Here is a 19,213-nt window from a genome sequence, read left to right as displayed (position 1 = left end):
TGCATTCTTGAACTGCTGCAATTTACATGCTGCAGGTAGATCCACAAAGAAATAGGGAGAGAATTCTATAAATTTGTAATTGAAGTCATAGTCAAAAGGTATGCTTTGAAATGTATAGATCAATGATTTTGAGGCTATAGTTAAATCAAATAGTCTTTGGAGGAGCAGTGCAGGTATACTGCGGCACAACTCTGACCTGCTACTTTCAAGGGTGTCTGTCATTGGTTCATACTGGCTTGTTGCATTTCCACAAAGATCGCCACATTATCCGGGTGCAGTATTATCCAGAGTGGGCTGGCTCTACTCCTTTTGATGTTGAATTGAGAATGATGGTGAAGAAGAGCAGGTTGAGGACTCAGGTTTGACAGGCCCAACCTTTACCTTGAAGTTTCTTGAGTCGCCAGTGCGACTGCTCACTGACACCAACAGTCCCTGTATGTGTCCCAAATGAGCCTCGTGTATCTTTCCAGGACACCACTTTCTTTCAGACATTCCCACATCTTTCTCCTTGTGTTCTGACATACACTTTTGTCAGATTAAGTGAGCTAGGTATGAATCCTGTTGCCCCTTGCAATTTGTCTTGACCAATTAGTACGCAGTGAAAATTGGGACCATGGTGCTTGGTCCTGGTATGAAGCCAAACTGCCCATCACTGATCTCTATGATCATTGGTAGGGGAGAGTCAATCTCACATTATCACACACTGGCGGTGTGGGATGTTGGCATCATCCCACTGCAGTTTCTGTATGTTTGAATGATTTGCTCTGTTTGAAAATCAGCAGCAAATATTTCCTTTCTGCTCATCTGGCTCATTCTCCCTGGCTATAATGACTGTGTGTGTGTGTGTGTGTGTGTGTGTGTGTGTGTGTGTGTGACCCAGCACCATGTGTGTGTGTCACCCAGCACCTTCCAGGCCTCCACCCTTGATGGAGGGAACATTGCCCAGCAATTGTATACTGCAGTGCCCTACATATTGAGAGATACTGCTACAACTATCAGCTGCAGCAGTGTAAATCTATGGCAGGAAAAATAAGAATCATGGTCAACTCAACGACCAAAGCCAGTGATGTCCATTCCCTGGTTTGCACCTCCAGTTGTGACTACAGTAGGTAACATAAGTTGATAACAGCCATTTGGTGAAATCAATGTGGGAAAAGTGCTTCCTGGAGACTCTGTATGGACATAGACCTCCATCGCAGTGCCACACTCCTCACACTCTCCTGCCTACTCTCCTTCTTTCTCCAGCTCAAAGCCTGACTCATGGCTTGGATAAACTGTTTCCAAATTTGACTAAAATAATCTAGTCGCCAGCACAACATTGTCAGTGGAAATCAGAATCCATTCATAGATCACAGAAAACATAGCCTGAAGGGAGTGCCAGAGGCTATGTAGTATCCTTAGAGGGCAAAGCAGCAAGTAAGCATAATGTAGGAATGTACCATGTATATGGTGCTCTTGAGTGTTCCTTACTGATTGTTAACATTATAATTTGCTGGTTGTACATCAATTTACTTAAATATTATACTGAGAATATTTAATGCTTCAGACACAAGCTATGGACGTCATGGTGCAGCTTGACTTAGTATTGTTAAAATTAAAATCTGCTGGACTATAACCTGCGATTTTTAACTTTGTCCACCCCAGTCCAACACCGACTCCTCTTGTTTGGCAGCTGATGCTAACCAAAGGTTCGAGTCCAGAAACTGCATTGCAGGCCCAACCTATATGTGAGTAATTCAACAGGAGATCAGTCAATTCAACTATTCAGTGTGCTTTAGCCAAAACTAGGCCCCAGGCTCATTGTTTGCAGATGGTTCATTTGATCTTAGTCTGTGCTGGTTTACCATAGCATTCCAATCTGATGAGATGAATGAGATGGCACATCCCAATTTTACCCCAGACAGAACTGGAAATGAACACATTCTGCTGATGTTATTCTGAACCACACAGTAATCACTTAGCCAAATGAGCTAACTGGCTTCTAATTCTTTGACTATTTTATCATCACAACAGAACACAACTGATAGGGATTGAGTTGAAGACTGCTATTTAATCTTGGAGTTCAGATTGAATCTGCAAGTGACTTGAACTTCATCCCCCTTGTTAATTATGTTCTCACATCTCTTGATTAAATCTTGGCCTCATTAGTCCCTCTAAAATCATCACGATTCGAAATACAAATAATGATTTACTTCATCCACCTGAATAAATTCCTTATGAAATTCTTTACACGTCCTTTTTTCAATTTGAAACAAGTCTTAATAAATTGCCAAGTACATCATTGTGTTTAAAGTAGCCACAAAAGTTATGTGCAGCAGTAGAAAAGATGAGTGACAGGCCTGAAGAACAGGCAAGAAAATGTGTAAAAAACATATTTTAAAGAGGATACTGATGATCTTGCCAACTGACCTTTAGTTTACAGGAACCCAGTGAGCAATCCAATCATTGATTTATCTTCTCTTAAATTCAGGTGACATTTACTGATGCCACAATGCTTTTACCTCTAGAATTATGATTAACTGCACCTCATAAATGCAAATATCTCAATGTATTACATGGAAATGAGTTGTGGTATAGGTTGTACGATTGCACAAGATTGATGACTGGGGTTGATCACACGTGTTGCCAAGGATAAGCAAGGGCTTCCAATAATGTGACAAATGTAACAGTTGCCCAAACAATTGCATAATGTGAAAGAATAAAGACACATGCAGTGTTATAGCATTGTCTCATTTCAAACGTTTTTGACCATTTTTCAACAGAAGGAATGTGAGTAAAAGAATTATGTTTTAAGGTTGGGTTTTGAAGCAAAGGTTAAAAAAGCAGTGAGATAAAAGGTATTAAAAATGCCAATGAGCTAAACTCTGGTGTTAATGTCTCAACGGCTGTAAACAATAACCAATTCATTAGCTTGTCTTTTTATTTGATAAACATTGTTTTGAGATCCCCCTGAATGAGGTACTTCTACTCAGAAAAAGACAGATAGTCTTTTATTTAAATAGAAAGCAATAATACTGAGAGTATTAAAGTGCAAGATTATTAAAAGAAGCTATGTTGTTTAGAAGAATATTAAGATGATTCGCTAATTTACTCCTTATTAAAAAATATGTTATTAAGTCAGTTTTTACCAGTAGAACTAAGTGACTCTGATAATTGCTGCTTTGTTTATTCACTTGATATATAATAAAGCATACTAATGATTCTTATCTTGCCTCACCTTTACAAAATGCTTTTTCTTCTCTGTTTGCGACATGTATGAGAGATAAGTATCTTAAACCACTATATAGTTGGATAGGTAATATTATCAGCACATGTGAAGTTCTAGTTGCTATGACCACCAATGCCAGGCCCAAAATGTTTCACAGCTAACTATATTAGGAATTAGCTGTGGAACCCTGATTTATGATTTACGAAGACAAATGTAGATACAGTCAGAACAACACAATAGAAGCCCAATTAAATACATACTTTAGTTTAGTCCTCACAAAATAGGACACAAACAAGGTCCTACAAATATTGGGAAACACATACAGTCATACAGATGTCCAGGATGGAAACAAACCCTTTGGTCCAACTTGTCTGGGCTGACCAAAATCCTAAATTAATCTACAGGGGAACTTTGATTATCCGAACACCAATTTTCCGAAAATCGGATTATCCGAAGGTGATCTCCTGGTCCCGATGGGAACATTACATCAAAGATGTGTTTCCAACAGTGATCGTGTCTTTTGTTTACAATGATTAAACAGACACCGTCTCCAAATGACTGTCTGCCCGCTCTCTCTCTCCCCACACTTCCGCTGGAGTTCTATACAGTGGTGTACCCTAAACCCCTCCTTCCCCAGATAATCTCTCCAACATTGTTGTCCTGTACAGGGCAAAGTTGGAACGTGTGTGTGTGTGTGTGTGTGTGTCCTATTTAGAAACTTACCCCACAAAGGCAGCAACAGCAGCAGTCTTGTTGTTGGTGTACAGTCCAGCTGCTCTGGAGAGGGGGCGTTGGTGTGCGCGGGGTTGTCGGGCAGGTGGAGGGGCGGTGTTGGATGGGCTTGGTGGTTGGCACGTGGTGTTGGGGCAGGGGGGCGGGGGATGGTGTTGCACGGAGTTAGGATGCAGTGTTGGGGGTGGGGGAGGCGGTGTTGGGGCAGGAGAGGGGTGCGGGGGTGGGGGCGCGGTATTGGGGCAGGGGATGGTGTTGGGGCAGGGGGTGGTGTTGGGGCAGGGGCGGTGCTGGAGGGACAGTGTGGGGGTGGGGGGGTGTTGGGGCAGGGACGGTGTTGGGGGCGGGGGGGATCGGTGTTGGGGCAGGGGCGGTGTTGGATCAGGGAGACAGTGTGAGGGCTGGGGGGCGGTGTTGGGGCAGGGTGGTGTTGGGGTGGGGGCATGTGGAGGCGAGTGGGCAGTGTTGCACGGGGTTGGGGGCGGGGGCGATGTTATGGCAGGGGCAGTGTTTGGGCAGGGGTGGTGTTGGGGAGGGGGCGGAGTTGGGGCAGGGGTGGTGTTGGGGGTAGGGGCGGTGTTGGGGGCTGGGCCAGTGTGGGGGCGGGGTGTGGTGTTGCATGGGGTTGGGGCTGGGGTCGGTGTTGGGGCAGTGGCGGTGTTAGGGCGGGGGGGCGTTGTTGGGACGGGGCGGTGTTGGGACAGGGGTGGTGTTGGGGCAGGGGTGGTGTTGGGGTGGGGGCGGTGTTGGGACAGGGGTGGTGTTGGGGCAGGGGTGGTGTTGGGGTGGGGGCGGTGTTGGGACAGGGGTGGTGTTGGGGCAGGGGCGGTGTTGGGGGCGGGAGCAGTGTGGGGGCAGGGGGCAGTGTTGCATGAGGTTGGGGGCTGGGGGCGGTGTTGGGGCAGTGGCGGTGTTAGGGCGGGGGGCAGTGTTGAGGCAGTGGCGATGTTAGGGCGGGGGCAGTGTTGGGACAGGAGTGGAGTTGGGGCAGGGGTGGTGTTGCATGTGGTTGGGGCGCGGTATTGGGGTGGGGGCGGTGTTGGGGCAGGGGGCGGTGTTGCACAGTGTTGGGGGCAGGGGGCGGTGTTGGGGCATGGGCGGTGTTGGGGGCTGGGGGCGGTGTTGGGGCATGGGCGGTGTTGGGGGCTGGGGGCAGTGTTGCATGGGGTTGGGGGCTGGGGGCGGTGTTGGGGCAGTGGTGGTATTAGGGCGGGGGCAGTGTTGGGGCAGGGGTGGTGTTGGGGTGGGGGGCGGTGTTGGGGCAGTGGCGGTGTTAGGGCGGGGGCCAGTGTTGGGGCAGTGGCGATGTCAGGGCAGGGGCAGTGTTGGGACAGGGGTGGTGTTGGGGCAGGGGCGGTATTCCATTGGGTTGGGGGTGGGGGCGCGGTGTTGGGGTGGAGGCGGTGTTGGGGCGGTGTTGCACAGGTTTGGGGGCGGGGGGGCGGTTTTGGGCAGGGGCGGTGTTGGGGCAGGGGCGGTGTTGGGGCAGGGGCGGTGTTGGGGGCTGGGGGCAGTGTTGGGGGTCGGGGGACGGTGTTGCACTGGGTTGGGGGCTGGGTGGACGGTGTTGGGAGTGGGGGGATCGGGACCTCATGCATCATGAGCTGCTGCAATCTCCTGAATGGGGAGCCAACTTTAAAAGCTCCGAGCCCCAGAGGAGAGGCATTTTAATCAATTTACCGAATAATCGATTATCCAAACGAAATAGTGCCCGCCTATCACGTTCGGATAATCGAGGTTCCCCTGTAGTCCCTTTTACCAGCATTTGGTCATATCCCTTCTCATTCTTCCTATCCATATACCCATCCAGGTGCCTTTAAATGGCGCAATTCTACTAGCCTTCACCATGAATGGGGCAGGAGGACAGTGATAATCTACATCATAAAGTACTTAAAGAAGTGGCCCTCTTAGAAATGACTGATGTATTGGTTCAAGGTTCTACAGTTATGGAATAGTTTCTTTGGATTGGAGTGGAGCTAATGTCAGCCACTGTTTAAAGGAGGAGATAGGGAGAAACCTGAGTAATTATAGACTGGCTAGCTTAACATCAGTCATGGGGGAAAAGCTGGAGTCCATTATAATAGGATTTAATAGCAGAGCAGTTGAATAACAGTGTAGGATCAGACAGAGTTAGCATGGATTTACAAAAGGGGTATTATGTTTGACAAATCTACTGGAATGTTTTTAGGGTTGAGCTAGCCAAATTGATAAGGGGGAGCTAGTGGATGTGATTTACTTAGACTTTGAAAAGGCTTTCAATAACGTCCCACGTAAGATATTGGCATGAAAAACTAATGGGATTGGAGGTAATTTACTGACATGAATAGAGAATTGGTTGGCAGACAAGAAACAAAGAATAGGAAAAAGAGGATCTTTTTCTGAGTGATAGTCAGTGCTTGGACATATATTTTGATATTCGTATCTAAGGATATGGGGTAGGCAATTTCAGACTGAGATGAGGAAAAATGTCTTCACTCAGAGAGTGGTATGCTGTGGAATTCTCCATCACCAAACATAATTGAGCCTAAAATATTGAATGTTTTCAAGAAGGTATCAGATATAGTTCTCAGGACGAAAGTGATAAAATGATATGGGGAGAAAGGGGGAACAGGGCACTGATCATATGATCATATTGTATGGCACAGCAGGTCTGAAAGGCTGAATGGCCCATTCCTGCTCCTATTTTCATATTTCTGTTATTATCTATTTCATTGGAGAAGCTAAATGTAATATCTCAATTTTTCAGATGATACAAAGCTGTGCAGGAGGTTGAGCTGTGAGCAGGATGCACAAATGCTTTAGTGTGATTTGGACAAGTTGACTGAGCGGGCAAATGCATAATGGGTGAAGTATAATATGGATAATTGTGAGGCTATTCACTTTGGTAGCAAAAACAAGAAGCCAATAGATTGGGAAAGGGGCAATTGCAATGAGACCTGGTGTCCTTGTACACCAGTTGCTGAAAATAAGTAAAGAGGTGCTGTGTACAAATGGTATGTTGGCTTTCACAGTGAGAGGATTTGATTACAGAAGCAGGGATGTCTTGCTACAATTGTATAGAGCCTTGTGAGACCACAACTGGAGTATTGTGTGAAGTTTTGGTTTCCTTATTTGTGGAAGGATGTTCTAGCTATGATTTGAATTGATTTGATTTGATTTATTTATTGTCACATATATCTTGCCACAAAGTACAGTGAGAAGTGTTGTTGGTGTCACTATGCTCCGGTACCATCTTAAAACACAGTATAATAAAGCAAAACATAGAAAATAAAGGTTGAAAAATTAAGATATAAAGGAGGTGTTCAACTTTACAATCTTTCTTGTTAAATGCCCTGTCATTGACCATGGGCCAGGTGGCCAGGCATGAATCCCCTTTGCTGCGCTGCCACCTTAGAATGAAGGTCACCGCTCGTTGGTGCCATCTCACCTCCACCAATGCTCTTGTCACTATGAGTCCTCACCGGTGCTCATCGATGCAGATATCACCAATGCTGCCAGATCCTGAACTAGCCCAAACGTGACTCTACCGCTGCCATCAGTCCACTTTGGACCTAAACTCATCTCCGCCTCCATGAATCTGTGCTGAACCACACACTGCTGGGATCCAAGCTCACCTCCACAGCAGCAGCCATGAGTTGACATTCGGACTGTCTTGACGTTGCAAGAACCTGCCAGGAACCAAAACTCTCCTCTGATGCTGCTGCCATAGGTCTGCACTGCTGGGGCTACTTGAGGCCCTGCTGCTAGGCCAACTTGAATTTATGCTTCTGGGCCTACTTCAGCCCCTTTGCTGGTTCTACTCGAGTCCCTGCTGCTGTGTCTACTTGAGTCCCTGCTAGTTATTCTACTTGAGTCCCTGCTGCTGGGTCTACTCGAGTCCCTCCTGCTGGGTCTACTCAAGTCCCTGCTGCAGGGCCTATATGAGTCCCTACTGCTGGGCCTACTTGTGTCCGCACTGCTGAGCCTACTCGAGTCTGTGCTGCTGGGCCTACTTGAGTTCCTGCTGTTGGGCTACTCGAGTCCTTGCTCCTGAGGCTACGCAAACCCCCCCGTTGCTGGGCCTACTCGAGTTCCAGCTGCTGGGCATGTGCGAGTCCATGTTACTAGGCCTACTCAAGTCCCTGCTACTGTGGCTTAGACGTATTCACGCTGCTGGACCTACTCGAGTTTGCGCTGCTGGACCTACTCGAGTTTATGCTGCTGGTCCTACTCGAGTTTGTGCTGCTGGTCCTACTTGACTCTGCATTGTTGGGCCTACTCGCTGATGCTATCACCGCAACCCAACTCTTCACTGAAGGATGAGTATAATAAAATCGTACATAAAAGACACGAGAGAATAAAATGAAAACAAACAAAAAGAAAATTCGGCAGAGCAGATGGGCCCTGGGTTCAGAAGCCCTACTCCACCACTATCTCACCGGAAGTAATGGAGTGAATGCAGGCATGGAAATGTAAAAAAAACACATTCTTTCATAACACAATTTATTCTATAAACTATTAGACAGCTTTATTGAACAGTAAATAAATATATGAATGATAAGTACAAACAAATAGTAGATGTATAAATTTATATACTTGAGCGCAGCTTCTCAGGATATTAAAAACAATAAAATGGTTTCTCTTGCATCACACATGGTAGATTAAAACTTTGAAATACAATGACAGTTCATTGTTGGCCTGCTCTTATCTATGATGACTTCAGAATAACTACTGAGCTGGGCATAGACTTTCAAATATAAATCCATATCAAACTCTTTGTACCTAGAAATTTGTTCTACAAACAGAATGCCATTACAAATTACCCACTCCCCCGACACCCCTGAACTCCTATTGACCTGATTCAAACCTAGCTTCCTATCCTATAACAAGCTCAAAAAGGTTCACAGCATTTTGCAGTTCCACCAACTGAGGTATTACAAACCCCTATGAGATGTTCTTGTGCATTCCTAAAGTTAAGGTGGTCTGAGAAAGCACCTCACATTAAGTCACATTTAAAGTGACTGCTAGCCTCCTATACAAAGATATTAAAATATATTGCTTGTCATTTTATCACAAACGTGACTCCAACTCTCTATATCATGCATATCAAATGGTCACTTGAATTTATTTATAATGTTTTAGATAAAAAGTTAATACTTTGAATACACTATCAGTCTCTGATATGTATCACAAAAGAGACAGTTCTTTCTCTACAGCCTTTACAAGCCGACACTATTGTACAATTTATATTTTTCTAAAAAAATTTATCAATTCAATAATTTCAGTGACAAGCAGCACAGAATAGTGTCTGTATATTGTGACATGATGTATAGATTTACACTTGAACTACTTCCCAGGATACTCATACTGTGCCAGATTTATTCAGACACTCAAGTAGAATGCTCATAAGCCTGGAAGAGACTACATTTCAACATAAATCTTGATAACATGCAAGGCAATAGACAAGCTGGCAACTTAATCAAAGTCTGGTAATGGTTACTGCCATATGGTCTCGCAAACAGCAGCAATTATTGTTGGTGTGAGCTTTTCTTTTAGGAAAACATGATCAAACTATGCTGAATTTTATAGACAACAATTTTGTAATGCAAGTTGAAGCTTTTAATTCCATCATTTCTGTATCAGATTTAGGCAATCTAAATTGAGCCCCTTTGTCCAATTCTCTCTTCATAGACCTGTATTGTTTTGCTTCAATTACTTATCCATACTTCCCTGTAAATATGCAGTTGTTGCTTTCACAACTACTGCCTGTGGCAAAGCATTACTGACTATGGAACTCTCTGTATATTGAATTTCTTCAATCTTCACTCCTTTCTCTCTTTCCAATTGACCTCTCTTCATTGTTTTTCCCAACCAGAATTCTCCTCTCAATTTCTCAAAATCTCCTTTAGGATAGCTGATAGCCATCTTAGCTGCTACGAAACTACTATCAGTGCCTCCTCATCCTCGTGAATCTACATGCTATATGAAGTTAAAGGCCTTTTTTCATTTAGGTGACCAAAATCAATACCACCAGCAACTCAATATTTCAGATTGATACAATGCTGCTGAACTAGAAAAATATCCCTCATGTTTCACAGATATGCAGTAAGAAATGGATGTTAAACCAAGGAGAGATATATTATAAGCAGTGAGTCACAAAATGCTTGAAAAGGGGGCAGTATTCAAGAAGGTCTTAACATAGGAAAGGATTTGGGAAGGTGGGGTTTAGGCAACTGAAGACATGGCTGTGAATAAAAGCATTGGACTCGCAACATTGATGCTGTTTCTCCGTGGATGCAGCCAGACCTACTGACTTTCTCCAGCATTTTCTGTTTTTAATACAGATTTCCAGCACTTGGAATATTTTACTTCTGTGTGGCTGTGAATACTAAGTTATTTGAAGGAATGGGATTCCTGAATCAGAGGAATAGCAAATTTGGAAATTCATGTCTTTGAGGTGGAAGGAACTGGAGGGGCTGGAGAATAAAGACGAGAATTTTCACTTTGAGACACTGTTGAACTGTGATTCAAGATCGGTGAACAATGATGGAGGTGATGACTGAAATAACTCCACAGAGACTAGTATCCTGTCACCAGGTCACCCTTTATTTACAAGTTGAGAGTCCTTGACACTGATCCAGCTCCCTCAGAGCCAGTTCCCAGACTGAGTCTGACATTCCTGTTTCTATCTGAAAGCCAGGGCTCCCTGATTGGACTAGATTAACAGCCCCAATCAGGGAACTCATATTCTAAGAGGTACAACTAGCTGACCTTGTTATGATCGATGAGAATGTGCAATATTGTATGGAATTGTGGTACCAGAGGTTTTCAAGAGTTGAAGCTTATGGAGGATGGTAGAAAAAAATAAGACTGTAAAGACATGCTCAAGTCAAATATTTAAAGAAGTTTTCTACAAGGAGTGGTGTGAGATCAGCAGCAGTTCTATGGAGCTGGAAGCTAGCTGTCTTTTATTTAACAATAGTATTGGACTGAAACTCAGCACAGATTTAAATAGAGTCATGAGGTTTTAAGTTTCTTTTTACTCGTTCTTGGGATATGGCTGTTGCTTGCTGCACCAACATTTATTGCCCATTCCTAATTATCGCTTCAACTGAGTGGCTTGCTATGACTATTTCAGAGGGCAGGAAAGAGCTCAGCACATTTCTCTGCGTTGGAATCATGTATAGGCCAATCTAGGTAAAGATAAGAAATTTCCTTGTCTAAAGGAACTAGTAAACCAGCTGGATTTTTACCACAATCAGCAACAGCTCCATGGTTACCACTAGGCTTACATTTTTTTGAAGAATCCAGATTTTCACTGATACACCTTCTGCCATGGTCAGATTTGTACCCAACCCTCCAGCCTTGGTCTCTGTACTATTAGCTCAGTGACAATATCACTATGTCACCATCTCACCTGAAATATTTGATAAAGGCTGGGGAAGTAGATAGAACCAGTGAAGAAGGAATAGTACATATGGCAGAGTCCAAAAAAATGACTTAGGTTTCCTAAAATTCAGCTTAAGGCTGGGTGTCAAATCTAACAGAGCAGTGACATTGGAAAAAATGAGAGAAGTGGTCAGAGTGGTTCAGTTGGAACACACTGGGGAGAAATTTATTCTTGTGGTATTGCTTCAGAAGCACAGTGTCAGTTCCCCAGAGATATTCAGCACCATGGTTCACTACCTGCAGAGTCCATTGATTTAATAGTCGATATTATGGAAAATTGCCACATGAAGGAAGGAAAGAGCAGTTGATCGAACCATCTGTTTCCAGGGAATTAATGTAGGGTACATGGCAAAGTAGCAGTCCCCAAAATAAATTTCAGTCCCCTTTCTTTCTGAAAATCTATACACACACATGTGCTGCAATTACTTTTATTCATATGGTCACTTATTAAAACAAAACTACTCATATCTGTCAAATATGACTTGCCTGAGACAACTCAGTGCTGAATCTCAATTGTTACTCAATGCAACTGTAAATGGTCATAACCTATAATTCATAGCAGCTTACGCTGGTTATCAGTTTGATTAACTAAGGACGAATGAATGAGAGTACTAGTAATTTATCTTGGAAACACACACACAAAATTCTGGTCACTAGTTAGCAAGGTGGGAGTACCTTTAACCTCCCTAATCTGTAAACAATGAGGTCAGTTGCAGTTCCCTGTGACTATTCTTGCTGAACCTAAAGAAGCCTGTGTGCAATCTGGACAAAATCACAGCCCCTTTAGTTTCTAATGTGCAGTGTTTGATGTAATGTTGCATAATTGCATACATATCGAGCAAAGGAAGTTACTCATGGAGCTAATTTTGCCATTCAATGGGCAACTTCCTGCTGACATCTAGCAGTTGAAAATTAAGGAGTAAAAACAAAAATGGTTTCAGTACCACCTGGTGCATTTACGCATTGAATCATGAGGGAGACAAGTCAATACAAATTTTGCAAATGATATTTGAGATACAACTGAATTTCATACAGTTATGTCACAGTATGAAGTTTACATGTAGACACAAAAGAACAATTCGTCCTAAGCAGTCATGTGACTTTCTCATCTAAATGTATTCTAAAATGTAATAAACTGGATAGATATTCCTATCAGAAGTTCATTCAATATAATAGTTTTCAAGCATAACTTTTAAGGTCCTAAACAGTCTAAGTCCACAATGGACATCAACTTCAAAAAGATTTCAAGTTATCAATGCTAATGATTTTGCTTTTATCTTTTGGCATCCACTATTAGCCCAAAGCACTTATATTATCAAGTACAATTCATAAAGGTTGAGCTTTCGTTCCATTGGATTAAGGGCTACCAGTACAATGTAAACAATTTCTTTAAATGACCCAAATGACGCATTTTACTTGCAGACTCCAATGTGCACTGCTTACCCCTGCCAACCATTTGGCCTTTTCATGTGACAATCTCAAGATGGTTATTGTTGAATTGATTGTGTTCTTTAAAATTGTGAGACATATTTGAGTGAGCAGGTATGTAAGCAGATTGTAAAACAACACTCACCCACTGTTAATCTGCCAGTGATTTGTCCTTCAGAGTTACGAGCATTAACAGTCACATTCTGTGAAGAATCCACAAGCAAGGGGGAATCCTGCAGGAATTAAAAAAAAAGGAATTTGCTTTGAATATTTAGGTATTTTGTGGAGAAAAAAACTGACCAAAGCATCCTATACAGGGGCCAACATTACCAAAGAATTATGAAATAGAATACAAACACCAAAACTAGGAATAGGAGGAGGCCATTTAGCTCCTTGAGCCTGTTCCACAATTCAATATGATCATGGCAGGTATTATATCTCAACATCATTTACCTGCATTCTCCCCATACTGCTTGATGCTTTTAAGAACTAAATATTTATCAAACTCTTATTTGATTATACTAAGTAACCTGGCCTCCACGTCCTTCTGTGATATCAAATTTTACAGGTTGATCACAGTCTGAGTGAAGAAATGTTTCCTCATCTCAATCCTAAATAGCCTACACCACATCTTGAGGCTATGACCCCTGATTCTAAACTCCCCAACCAACGGAAACATCCTCCCTGCATCTAGTCTGTCTTGTCATGTTAGAATTTTATACACTTCAATCAGATTCCCCTCTTATTCCTCTAAACTCAAGTGAATCCAGGCCCAGTTGAACCAACCTGTCCACATTGTATAGTCCTACCATCCCTGACATCAACCTATTGAATCTCTATTGCATTCCCACTATGGCAATGTATTCAAATGAATGTGAATGTTACGAGTATTGCTCTGGCAAATGGGAGTAAATCTCCCAAGTAATAATGGAAGACTTTGACAGCTTAGTCAACAAACTAACTAAAGTCAGGATCACCAATTTGTTATACCAGCTATCCAATTTGCAATAGCTCTGAAACAAATAAAAGTGGTTATCAAATGTTTCCATAATGGAAATCCATTTAGTCCGTTTACCAAAAATAGTGAGCATAAAAATTGCCCCAATTAATTTTATTCTTTTGTCCTTTATTTTTAACATGCAATATGTAAAGGCAGCACATCACCAAGATTAGAAAGATTAGTCAAAGTAAATCAAAAGTTCATGACTGACTAAGGTCCTTTTACAAAATTATAATACTTCAAAAATAATTCTCTATATACTGTAAGTGTCAATTTTTATTCAGCTCTAATGTTCTCAATAGATTATTGCAGTGATGATATTTTAGAATGCAGTAATTTGAAGAGAAGCAAAAATGTAATGTTTGTAATTACAAAGTGCGGATTCAAGCTATCAACCTTGAATGTAGGATTTTAATAATTGACTTATTAGCTGTCAGTTTTTTAAAGGTATTCAGGCAATTATAAGCATTAATACATTTGAATAAACTTGTGTAATAAAAACAGAAAATATTCCATCTTCAGCAGTCGTTATCTGCAAAGAAAGAAGACCGGTTAAGACATTTTTTTATGAACTTTTCAACTGAATAGACTAGACATGTTTGAAAAAATGTCATCTGACAGAGATAGCAGGATCTTTGTTAATATCTCTTCTTCCAGTGTAGCACTCTCTCAATATTGCCACCTATCTCGATTATATGCTCAAGCCATTGAAGTAAAGCTTGAACCAATGACCTCCTAATACAAAGAACAGAGTGTGACCAATGAGGCAAGTGCGACTCATTTTTGGAGAGAATAATGGAACTTGGGGGGTTCCCTTCTCAAAAGAAAGGTTTGCTTTTTGACCTAGACAAATATTACATGGCTTTCAAAAAGGAGGTAGAGCAATCATTTAACATTAATGCTGGATGCTAATGATTTCACTAGTTCCTTTACTCCCAGGCTTGTTCATGAGAATGCACAAGAAAAGATTTTAAATATCCCATTAAAAATATATAAAGCTCTCAGACTTGATTGTTGAACATCTTTGAAGTTCTGACCTCAATTCCATCTTTGAACATGTATTAAAGTATAACACAAAAATTACAATAGAGTCAAGCACAGGCATCATGTTCAATATTCTAAATTTCTTGTCATGAAATTTTAAATCTTGCATAACCCTTTTGGAGACTTATAAATGTCCTTGAGAAACAGAGAAAATGAAATGAAAACCATGTAGATATTGCAATGAATTGGTCCTATTCAATCTTGAATTGCTGAGCAATACTCTATCAGTAAAAGCACAATTTACAACTAGATTTTAAACCTTTTGTAGAGATATTCCTTAAAAATCTTAATGTGGATTATTATTCAACCAAGACATCGAGAACAAGTTATACACTCCATCTTATATAATTATTAAAAAGGAGAATAAAATAACAGATGACACATGTTAACAAAAAATAAGACTTGACATTTCATAATTTCAGCAGGTGTAAAGTGACAAAAATATGAAGGCAAACTGTTACTGTTTAACAACTTCAGTGTTTCACCATTATTTAACAAAATCATGCAGATGTTCTTAAGACTTCTGCAGATGCGGATTATGAGAACGATGTGATACTCACATCCCTTTTCTATTTTTTCACATTTTAACCCAACTTTTCGAGTTCACAACAGTGGTGAGTGCTGGACATGTTGATGAGTTAAGAGTTAATAACTAAATGAAAATAAAGTATATTCATAACTATTAGACATCCCAAAGCTCTTTACTGTCAATGAAGCAATTTTTGAAGTGTGGTCACTATTGTAATGTAGTTACCACGACAGTCAATTTGCGCACAATAAACTCTTACTAAGGAGGAGTAAGGATGGCAGAGCAGGTTATGAGTTGCAATTGCAAAATGGGAGTGCTTTGAGGTGATCCAGGATGGACACATCTGCAGTAATTGTTTTCAAGTGCAGGAAGTTCAGTTTGGAATTTATCAGCTGGAAGCCAGATGGCAGATGCTATGATGCATTAAGGAGGGAGAATGTTACCTAAGCACTTTGATCCAGGAGATGGTCACACACCTTGGGGTATTTTGATTTGGTCAGTGCTCACTGACAGCAAGTAGGATTATGTGTGAGTTAGTTCCAGGGACTCAGAGGCTGCCTTTTCAGGGAGCCTCAGCCTTTCCAGTTGTTCCATAGACTCTAAGTCTTTGCAGCCTGTATGAATGAAAACAGTGACTGCAGGGTAATTAAGCAAACTGATCATACCACCAATGTCTGAAACCCTTTCAAGCAGTGTGAGTTAAAATTTATGTATGTAGGAGGGGAATAGGTAGGGAATACATATTATTCTCTTTCTGTTAAGAGTTTGAGTCCAAATAGCAATCCTGATGAAGGGCTTATGCCCGAAATGTCAAATTTCCTGTTCCTTGGATGCTGCCTGACCTGCTGCGCTTTTCCAGCAACACATTTTCAGCTTCAAATAGCCTGCCAGGATTTGGGATGTTTGCAGTGGAATGGCTAGAATTTAGTTGTTTTGGTCCATGCAGGTGCCAGTAACATAGGTAGAAGTAGGGGAAAGATGTTGTGCTGAGGGATGATGAGGAGCTAAGGGCTTAGCTATAAAAATAGAAAAGTAGGCTGAATCAATTGCTCTTTACTTAAACGTGCATAGAGTTCAGAACAAAATGGATGAATTAACAGCACAAATGCACATTATTGGGTGCAATTTTATAGTCATTTCACAGATATGGTTATGAGGAAATCAAAGCTGACAACTGAACACTCAGGGGTTTGTGACCTTTCAAAGGACAGGAAGAAGGGAAGGGTATTGGGATAGATTTGTTGTATTGGGGTAGCTTTGCTGTATGAGGTGGAAGCAATGCAGTAGCAAGAAATGGTCTTGGATTGGATGATGTAGAATCTTTCTGGGCAGAGGTAAGAAATAACAATGGAAAGAAGACTCTGGTGGGAGTATAGCTGTTCTACAGAACAGAGAATAAATCTATGGATAATGAGAGCATGTAAAATAATACAGCACATTAATCATGGGTAACTTTAATTTTCATGTAGATTGAGAAAATCAAATTGGCAAGGGTGGCCAGTAAACAGTTTCCTCGAGCAATATGTTATAGATCCAGCCAGGGATCAGACTATTTTGTAATGCATAATGGGCCGGTGTAATGAATAATTTCAGAGTAAATGACACCTAGGCAACTGTGAATATAACATGATTGAAGTCAGCATTCAGTTTGAAAGGGAGGAACCTGGGTCAGAAACATTGGAGCTGAGGGCAGAGTTGGCTGGAGCAGATGAGGAAAAGAGTTCAGCAGAAAAGATAGCTGAGAACAGTCATAAACAGTTCCAGACTCACAGCAGAGTTAAATCTCAGTGAGAAAGAAGGATTCGAGGAAGATGGATAAGCTGATTGTGGTTAACCAAGGAAATTAAGGAGAGTATCAAATTAAAACAAAACAAACATACAGTAGAGCAAATATCAATGGGTAAGCCAGATGATTGAGAAAGTTTTAAAAGCCAAGAAAGGGAGATCAAATGATTAAAAAAGGGGTCAAAAACAATCTGAGGGCAAACTGGCAAGTAATATAAAAGCAGAGTAAAAGCATCTTTAGATGTAGAAAACGGAAGAGACAGGACAAGGTGAATGTTCTATAGCCAAGTTTGTGAATGACAGAGAAATAGTGCCAGAAGGGGACTAGTCAGTATAACACATAGAGTCTGCAGAGGGTGCATATACAGGGTAAGTGAGTATGCTAAGTTTTAGCAGATGTAATATAATGTGGGAAAGTGTGAAGTTAGGCAGTGTGAACAGATGAACAGAGGAGCTGAATATTACTTAGCTGAAGAATGACTGCAAAATGCTGCAAAGCAAAAAGATTTGGTAGTCCTTGTGCATGAATCATATAAAGCTAGGATATAAATTCATTGGGTTATAGGGACGACAAATGGAATGTTGGCCAGTATTTCAAAGGCAATTGCATACAAAAATGGGGAAGCCTTGCTAAAAATATACAAAGCACTAGTTAGACAACACCTGGAATACTATAAGCAAGGAGAGAGATATTGGTATTGAAGGCACTCACGGGTTTTCTTATGAGGAGAAGTTGAGTACTTTGGGCTTGTATTCATTGTGGTTTAGAAGAAGGAGATCTGATTGAAACTTGGTAAAATTCTTAGAGAGGGTACATACTCAAAGGTTGTTTTTCCTTTTGGGAGAGTCTAGGACCAGAGGAATAATCTCAGAGTAAGGTGGCACCTATTTAAGATTTAGATGATGAATTTATTCTTTCAGATGGTAGTGAATCTGTAGAGTTCTTTATCATAGAGACCTGTTGAGGCAGGTTTGTTAAGAATATTTGAGGCTGAGACAGGCATTTTTAATCAGTAAAGGAATCAATAGTAATGAGGAACAGGCAGGAATGTGGAGTTGAGGATCATCAGATGAGCCAAGATCTCATTGAATGGTGGAGCAATCTTAATGGGCCAAATAGCCCACATCTTCTCCTGTGCTTTACATTTTTATGGTGGTTGAGAGTGATTTGGGTGTCTTGGTACATGCATCACAAAAGGTAATGCAGGTGTTGGAGACCTAAAATGAGAGAACTCTAAATTACTTCTTAGATTAGATTAGATTATTCACAGTGTGGAAACAGGCCCTTCGGCCCAACAAGTCCACACCGATCCGCCAAAGCGCAACCCACCCATACCCCTACATTTACCCCTCACCTAACACTATGGGCAATTTAGCATAGCCAATTCACCTGACCCGCACATCTTTGTGACTGTGGGAGGAAACCGGAGCACCCGGAGGAAACCCACGCAGACACGGGGAGAACGTGCAAACTCCACACAGTCAGTTGCCTGAGTCGGGAATTATTGTACAATACTGATTGATCAACTACGAACCTTCATAAACCTTGCATCAACTACACTATATGAACTTAGACTGTACTGTACTGAATGTCAGCATTGGAAACCGAAGAAGAAAGGATATTGATTAACAATTGGCTCAACTCTGTTTTACTGCCAAAACTCCTTTTTAAAAACTTCAGTTCCAAATAAGAGTGTTTAGACTCAAAACGTTGATTTGTATAAATGTTAATCATCCAGGCCCTTTAAAGTTTCAAAACTTTGAGGAGACAAAGTGTCGCAAACATTGTAAAATTGATAGACATCAGACTGGCGGAGATGTCCATCAAGTTAGAGTGCAGCTCTTTTAATTATTTAATATTTGTCTGGACAAATTGTCATACTGAAGATCTGCTCAGAATCCAGAAAATCATTCGATAATTGAAACATCTAAATCCTTGCATGAGTGACAGGCCTATTGAACTATACAAAATTATGAACTATCCACCTACCATAATAATAAGCATTTCCTTTAAGATCCTAAAATGAAGACCTTTTGGTCTTGTTTCAATTGTTTTCAC

At 41.5% G+C, this 19,213-nt stretch overlaps 1 protein-coding gene across 6 annotated transcripts in view; it reads right to left on the bottom strand.

The window, feature by feature from the left end:
* The window catches only part of sgcg (sarcoglycan, gamma), a 644,218-nt gene that overhangs the window by 190,703 nt on the left and 434,302 nt on the right, over window positions 1-19,213 (bottom strand). For all 6 annotated transcript variants that reach the window (XM_060826731.1, XM_060826730.1, XM_060826734.1 and 3 more), the window contains one exon: window positions 12,942-13,029. In XM_060826731.1, the coding sequence (XP_060682714.1) occupies window positions 12,942-13,029 (88 nt within the window). The remainder of the gene's footprint in view (window positions 1-12,941; window positions 13,030-19,213) is intronic.

Source organism: Hemiscyllium ocellatum, chromosome 6, assembly GCF_020745735.1.
Source record: "Hemiscyllium ocellatum isolate sHemOce1 chromosome 6, sHemOce1.pat.X.cur, whole genome shotgun sequence".
Classification (NCBI taxonomy): domain Eukaryota; kingdom Metazoa; phylum Chordata; class Chondrichthyes; order Orectolobiformes; family Hemiscylliidae; genus Hemiscyllium; species Hemiscyllium ocellatum.
The sequence above is the reverse complement of the archived record's forward strand: the minus strand, read 5'-3'. Positions and strand labels throughout refer to the sequence as shown.